Raw genomic sequence first — 8,650 nt, 5'->3', positions numbered from 1 at the left:
ACATACCATAATTAAATTTAAATAAAAAATTATATCAGTTTAATATTCTAGGACTTTAATAATAAAAAATAAATTTTAAATTTAAAATTTAAAATTTTCAAAACTCTTCTCTTCTCTAATTATAATTATTTTATAATAAATTAAATAAAAAATCAAAATTAAAATAATACGATTCAAATTGTAACAAATTATTTCGATCAAAATCAAAATCAAAATCAAAATCATTTTTTGCTATTTATTTAAATAAAAAAGCCATTGTGGGCTAACCTAATTACCTAAGAGCTACGGGTTATAGAAGCTATAATAAGAGCATGAGACCGAAGCAGAGTATCCTTGAATTTGTTGAAGGACACACACACACATATATATGTTATGCACTTAATTATGACTAATTATCTGATTAAGTGAAAGGTTAAAGATTTGAAGGGGGATTAAGCATGCGAATTCATGGGATGGCGCATTGCAAATAGCACTGAGTAATTTTGCAATTGCATGGTAAAATCTAACACAAAAAAACAAAACAAAACAAAACAAAAGCAAAGGGTCCACAAATTGATACGAGGACTTTGCAGATACATAATGATATCATAAAAAAATCCAAGTGAACTTGTGGTCCATCTTTCTTTTCACCTCATCTAATACCTTGGATTGTACATACATTCCTTGGATTATTATTTTTCAGGACACACATTAGGTATTGCCTAGAAAATTCACTTCTTGGTATCAATTCTATGACATACTAGTCTAGAAGTGGTTCGTTTAAAAGTAAAAGCATATTCAACAATAAAAAACATGGTCAAAAATTATTATTTTGGGAAAATGTAAGTATGTAACTGTAACTATGACTGTGTGCGACTCCCTTTCACATACTTTAACATCTTCCAACATCATTAAGGGATGCTGTGACAAGTTCATAACATTCTTAATAGGGTATGCTAGCTAAATACATAGACTACATTTTTCATTGGGAGAGATTTTGCGCCCTTATGCGTAGACCTTGAACGAGGTTTCCTTTTTCTGTCTTCCAATAAAAAACACTGCCATGTGCTTCGATCCTTCCCTATGCTCACCATCACAACTTGCTTGGTTCATCAAGTATCACATAATCAATCACCAACCGTGTAAGTGTGTTATTTAAAGTTCACCTAGGAACACGTGAAATCAAAAAAGAGAACACATACTTATTCGTTATTGGACCAGCTTGTGTGTTTGCTTTACCCTAAAATTGAGCGTGGTCTAAAAGCCTTGTTTTTCAAGTCGGCAATTAATAAGGTGTGCGTTGCCCTATATTTTTTTTTTTTTGGCTATAAGTAATGGATAATTAAAGTTGTTATACAATTTGTTTCTCTTTGTTTTAGACTTTTAGCAAACCAAGTATTACTGAGTAACTAGGTTGCCAATGGGGAAAGTAAGGGATGTGAAATGTGAATTGAAGAATGCTTATGGCTACTGATAATAACATCTTTCAACTTGAAGAATGCTTATGGCTACTTCCTTTGATTAACCACGAATTAATGTAGTTACCGCCGCAGCATATGCTCTTTTGAAAGATGCTTATAAAAATTGACAACGGGCATTGAGTAACATCAGTGAAGTGCATTCGTTTTTTTCACATTTCTTCTGTTCCTTGCAAAGTTGACAATACTTCGTGCATGGATCTCGGTGGAAAAAAGCTATAAAAAAGCCATCTACATGAAACTTCCACTGTGTTCTGAGCAATGTCTAAGCGTTACTTCTGAAGATGGTTTTTAAATGGAGTAGCACATGCCATGGTTCACAATTACTCAGGTTTTCAGTTTACAACAATAGGGTAATGCAGATACAACCTTAAACTTCTGTCAAAAAAAGAAAAAAGATACAACCTTAAACTACTAAGTGTGTGTTTGGATTTACGTTGAGAAAACTGGAATTTGAATAGAAGTGATTTTGTAAAATTGATTTTAGGTAGAAGTGAGTTTGTGCTAACATGATTTATTAGTAAATATTGTTTGGATAATATTAGTTAAAATCACTTCTAAATAAATAATTAATTAACTACTAAAAAAATATAATATTAAATTATAATATTATTTTTTTAAGTATATTTAATTTTTTTATATTTTTTTAGTATTTTTTATATAATATTTTTTTATAGTACTTATTTAGAAAAAATTATGGAAAAACCAATAATAACTAGCAACAAACTTAAACGTACGTTGAGTAAACGCAGAAGCTATAATTTCTTGCTTCTAGTGAACGAGCTTTTGGGATGCAGAATCACGTTGGTGTTCAAAGAAGAAAAATGGCCAAACATCAAAGAACAACGTTCAAAGCATTGAAACGCACTTTTATCCTCTTCAACGTGTTTCACAAACACACCCTAACTCAATACATAACCTAAGTTGACTACCTTAGACAATATGTAACATGAAAAAAACTATAACCAATACTGTTTAAAGTGATGCCCCAGTTGACATTGGTAATGAACCATCTCCTACATCTTGGATCAGTGCCATCACTGCACCACTCTCCACTGATAACAGAATATTAAATAAAAATGAAGAGTTTCATATATAATGTACCGTGCTAATAAATTACAAAGTCCTAATGTATAAACTTGAGCTTGAAGGCAATCAGACTCAGACCTGCAATCACAGAAGGAAAAATATATTTCAACTCTATTATTAGTTTTTCGGAGTTTCTTTAGCAGAAAACAAAACAGTAACAAGACAGATATAAAAAGCAAGCTACAGTTCAATCTCATTAGTTTCACTAAATTCAGTCGTAATTGCCACAATATTATCCCCATTGGTTTAACACTAACGTAGTTTAAATAATTTTCATCTTATTATTATGCAACAATTCAAGAGAAGGAAGTATTGCAGGACTCAACAAATTAACTCATCATTCATTCGTGTGCTAAAGTTTTCCACCTGAACTCAACTATGGACTAGATGAAACCATACAGTTTAACCTTTACACCCAGATGCTTAGTTGAGCACAGAATGATAAGACAATACCTGAAGAATAACAAATCAAATGCTTTTCTCTGCAAGACCATTCAATTTGGTAGAGCTTGCTTCTCGCCAGATTGCTTTCACTTCATCTGTTCGGAACCCCTGGGTGAACGTAGAGTCCTCTAGTGGTGTCGATGCACCATAAGCAAATTCAAGGAGACCAGTATAAGCTATCATTGCACCATTGTCGATGCAATATCTGTCATCGGTGGCAAACAGCCTCCCACCCCGTTCAGAGCACATTGTTCTCATCATCTCCTGCAAACGCTCCTTGCAGCCCACACCACCAACTATAAGGACATCTTTCGAGTCACAATGAGCCATAGCCCGCTCTGTTATCTCCACAAGCATAGCAAACAGAGTCACCTGCAATGTTAACATTCTTAGAAATCCAAACTCGCAAATTCATAATTTTATAAAGATAACAGCTTACCGAAGAGAAAGGGAGCAGCAAACAAATATACCTGCAGAGAGTAGCACAAGTCTGCAGGTGTGCACTTGTTATTCTTCAGCTTTTCAACTGCAGTCGCTTCGATGTAACTAAGTATTCCACTAAAGATACATCCATTCCTTTGACAACATAAGGAATGTCTATAAATTTCTCTCCTTTCTTAGTAAGCTAAAAGGCAAGAAAACCATATAAAGCAAGTTGAACAGATTGAACCATGAGAACACTAAACCCTAAATCCTAAATTCTAAACCATGAGATCACAATCCAGTTAAGCACAACTATAATACTACATTTGTACTCCTCTATGCATATTGTATACTTATCTGGATGAAAGATTGCTACATTAAAGTTCTTAAATGTGTGACTAATTGATTCATAAAATTTCCAATGTTTACATAAGCCTTTAAGTAAAAATTGCTACTTTCAACTAACAAAACGATTAAGGAAAATTGCCAACAATGAATTCATAAAAAACCTGCTCAATGTTGTAACCAGGACTGGGATCATTGGAAAGCGTCAAAACCCTAGCGAAGCGATCCAAGCAGTTACCAACAGCAATATCAATGGTCTCACCAAAGATTCTGTAACGACCCTCACTGTATGCAATGACCTGAGTGTTACCGCCACTAACATAAAGCACAACAGGGTCAACGGCACCGGTGACAACCCTACCCATCTCAATATGAGCGACACAGTGGTTGACAGCAACAATGGGCTTCTTCCAAAGCTGAGAGAGGACGCGAACGACGACAGCAGAGACCTGAAGGGGAGCACCCATTCCAGGGCCCTTGGTGTAGCAGATGCAGTCGATGTCATCGGGAGTGACGTTGGCGGTTTCCAAAGCGGATCTGACGAGTGGAAGAACGTGGTGAAGGTGGTGCTGAGCGGTTTCTCTTGGGAGAAAGCCTTGACCGGGAGGGGTTATGTATGTGTGGCGTGGGTTGGAGAGGATGATGCCGTCAAGTGTGACAACACCGACTCCGATTTTGTTGGCTGAACCCTTGAATCCCAACGCTATCATTCTCTTCTTTTCACTTCCTTGAGTTCCTTCCATTCCCATTTCCGCCGCCACCACTCAGCGAGGCAAGTAATCACTAGCCAGGATAACAAACTGCCCCACCTTCCCATGTTTCCAAACAAAATACACATTTTCACCATTAAATATATATCTTCTGTATGTAATAACTTATTAGCCAACTGGAGCTCACAAACTGGAGCTCAGATCTATGATAAATTAGTCTTTAATCTGTCAAGTTATAAATTCCATAGAAAAAAAAATAATTCTATGAACCAACTTAATAGTTAATTTATTAGTCTGTTTAAACAAGTAGAGTTAAACCCCAAAGTGGTCCTTAAGATTCACGGTTTGCACCAATTTAGTCCCTGGCTTACCAATGGCACCATTTATGTCCCCGACTCTGTTAAAATTGCACCAAGGTCGTCCCTAGCCACATCTCCAGGCAAATAACTGCCGCTGCCAGTGACCTGGCGCTGAGAAGCCACGCTGGCGTGGATAACGGCAAGCTGAGGTGGCAATTGAAACTGTTTGACCTAATTTGGTCCCTATACCTAGTTTTATTCCTAATTTCTAGCATGGCATCGTTACCCCTCTTCATCTTCTTCTCTCTGCCCAGCAATGTTCTTCATTGTCTTCGTTGTTCCTACTCGTTGAACTGAAACGAAAACCATGATTGGGTGTGCGAGCCAGGGTCAAGGAAGCTCTACACGATCGACGACGAGAACGCGGAGTCGGACTAGACCGTCGCGGGTACCAGAGCGATGTGGGTGCGGCTACCGGCCGGTGCTTCGTTGGTCTGGAACAACTACCAACCCAGATAAGCCCTTCTTCGGTTGTCCAAATTACAATGTGAGTTTTTGGTAAGAAAAATTGATTAGTGATTTTCTGTTCTTTCCTTCTTATGATATCTCATATTCAGACTAGGGGCAAAACATTGTGTGGATTTTTTCTCTGGGCTGATGATGTAGAAGAAGAAGAGGAACATGAAGGAAGAGTGGATGCAACTGCAGTTGACAATGAGCAAGTGAGAGTGAATTCAGCTTGGAGGATTGGAAAATTGGAAGCTGAAATAAGGACCCAAAAATCTATGATACAATTCTTAGGCATAGTGGTGTTTTTCACTGTAGTTGCTGTATTGATTATGACTTTGAAGTTCTGACAATGTTGTATGTAATGTGTTCATGGATGAATGAAAGTAAGAGGTGGTTTTTTATCTTGAGATATATGCCCTATTTTTGATTGACTGGTTATCATAAAGAGAAATAATTACAGATCATCTGACATCATAATAGCATAATGCATAATGCATAATTACAAAAGTAGTAAAGATAAACATATTTGAGTAGCAAACATCAACCTGTTTGAGTTGCAAACATTAAAGGAATAAAAGAAGTGCCACAGCATAGTTAGCAAGGCTGGCAATACAAAAGTTATGACAATTGTCCTAAACAAAACAACTATCTATTAGCTGCCTTTAACAAAACAACAAAGTACTGTCTTAAACATCCTGATGTCAAAGTCATGAATTGTTCTTTTTCCTTGGTGCTTTGAAACCGGGAGTTGGAACGAACTTCATAAAATTGTGCAATCTGGAAGATGTAGCCACATTGGCTCCTTACATTGGATCCACACCAATGGATTGAGGTGGTGGTGAGCTCCTCCTTTTGGTGGGCAACTTCTGTGGCCTTGATGGTGCAGGTGCAACAGGTCCTGCTATGTCCTACAGCAGATAAACAATTCAACACATGAGCCCAGATAACAAAAAAATTATACTTTTGTTGTGTTGTAACGTGGATAAGTGTATTACCTGTGATCCTTCGTAGTTTGGTTGTGATATGTCAATCTTCATAGCAGGAGGTTTATCAGCTGGTGCAGCAGCAGTTTGAGGTTGAGGGCCAGCCTCAGAAGCAGAAGCAGCAGCATTTGATTTGGCTTTATCTGCAGCAGCCTTTGCAGCTGCAACAACAGCAGCTACTTCATCCAGTCTCTTCTTTGAGCACCCACTCTTAGTATGCCCTTTTACCCCACAATACCTACATGTGAATGGCTTCAAATGCCTTTTCAAACTTCCACTTGGTTTAGCTTTCTTATTACCACTGTTGCCCTCATCAGCATTTTTTCTCCTTTTCTTTGTCAAAGCTCCAGGCCTCCTCCTAATGTTAGGGGCCTGTGGTTGAGTGTACAAGGATTTCTCCCACAATGATTGACCAGGAAGAGGGTTAATGTGATGGACATAAGTCTTGTTGTATGCCTCCGTAGTACACAGTTGGTAACAAAAGTCTTCCGGCCTCTTGTTTACCCTTGCAAGGGCAGCACAGGCATGAACACATGGAATGCCTACAGTTAGTAACACAAATGCAGAGTAAGACAATCACAGTTTTTAATGTACACAAATGTTAATGATTAAGTTAAAGAGTTTGATAAAGGTCACCGGTCAGCATCCAGAATTGGCAAGTGCATAGTCTTTTTCCAAGATCCACCACCATGTTTGTTGGATGGCCATGAACCTCAAATTTTTCATAGTCTTCATCACCGGTCCAGATAGGCATCCAGTTCTTTGTTCTTTTCTGATTTTAACTAGGCGACTTTGAATTACAGGTGGGAGTATGCCAACATGATTTGCCAGTTTTACCTTATTCTTCACAATAGTTCTCATCACAAACATTCTCACCTCCTCAAGTAATGTGATGATGGGTTTGCTTCTAGCCTCTTTGATTCTTGCGTTGAAAACCTCACAGGCGTTGTTGCAAATGTTGTCCAGTTTTGGCCTATCGCTGAATTAGGACTTTGTCCATGACTCTCTAGGCCATTTGTTGAGATATGCCCAAGCCTCCTCGTTCACCCTCTTAATCTTGTTCAGATTATCGATGAAATCCTGGAATGTTGTTGATCTGGCACATTCCCAAAGTAGTCCCCTCAACTCAAGGTCCTTCCATTATTTGTTGAAGTTCTTCCAGAGGTGCCAAATGCAAAAACGGTGGTGAACTCTTGGCATCACCTCCTGGACAGCTTGAATTAAACCATGTAGGACATTGTTACACTACGTTTCAGAAACAAAAACTGATGTAAACACTTTTATCGTGCCACAGAACAGTCCCTGAGTTTACATTAATGACCCTAATATAGTCCCTGACTTTCGCATTTTAATACAATTTAGTCCCTTCAGTTAGGTGTAAAATGCACGATTTGTCCCTTGTGCTATTCGGATCTAACTAACAGTGCATATCAACAACCAACATCATGCATACAAAATCCAGAGGACATATATAACATACAAATTTAACAAACATTATTCCATCCAATTCATTTACATCCAGAGAATCAAAGATTATTAAAAGCACATGAAAGTTAGGATTACCTTCTGTATATCAGAAATAAAGCACCATCCGTTAGTTTTGTAGTCTCCAAGATCAGCATAAAGCAGCTCCAGGAACCATCTCCTAGTGTCTGTATTCTCTATTTCAATTATAGCCCATGCAATCACGTAAATGTGATGATTGGCATCTTGTGCCACAGCAGCTAAGATCTGACCTCCAAATTGTGTCTTCAGAAATGTCCCATCAAGCCCAATCAAGGGGTGACAACCTGCCTTGAATCCCATCTTGCAACCATACATACAAACATACATTTTATCAAATATGATGTCTCCATTTGGTTGAGGTTCGACACATATCTGCACCGTAGATCCAGGATTCGTCTTCAGTAAAGTTTCAGCATAGTCCCTTAGTTTCGCATATTGTGCCTTCTCATCCCTGTACACTACATTTCTTGCATCTGCCAGTGCCCTTGCAATGGAATTTCTATTCAGAATAAGGTCACACTTTGTCCTGAAGTACACAGCAGCCTCGCATTGCTAGAAATTGGGGTATTTTCTTACCTTTTTTACTAATTTACTAGCAACCCAAGTCCTATTAGCAGCCTTGTTGGTGTTCTCCCTCGCACAAGTATGATCGTCGTTGAAAGTCTTGATTTGCCAACATGAGTCATCACAGTCCCTTGAGGCATACACAACCCAGGCACACTCTTTCACCTTGCACACAGCCCTGCATCTAATATTGTCATTTTTTTTAACTTAATTCTCCTCCCCTCTTGGATAGTATACTCTCTTACAGCTTCTCTGAACTCATACTTGGTGTTGAATTTCATACCCACTTGTAGATGTAGTTCACCGAATCTTGCCCCATT

General features: G+C 38.0%; 1 protein-coding gene and 1 pseudogene across 1 annotated transcript; one reads left to right on the top strand and one right to left on the bottom strand.

Moving 5' to 3' along the window:
- LOC107646395 lies at positions 2,450-4,529 on the bottom strand (annotated as a pseudogene).
- Positions 5,135-5,624, top strand: LOC107646396. Its single transcript, XM_016350582.1, has 2 exons — positions 5,135-5,314; positions 5,385-5,624. Exons 1-2 carry the CDS (start codon positions 5,135-5,137, stop codon positions 5,622-5,624), a joined length of 420 nt encoding a protein of 139 aa, XP_016206068.1.

Source organism: Arachis ipaensis, chromosome B06, assembly GCF_000816755.2.
Source record: "Arachis ipaensis cultivar K30076 chromosome B06, Araip1.1, whole genome shotgun sequence".
Taxonomy (NCBI): Eukaryota; Viridiplantae; Streptophyta; class Magnoliopsida; order Fabales; family Fabaceae; genus Arachis; species Arachis ipaensis.
This window is presented reverse-complemented; position numbering and strand designations above follow the sequence as displayed.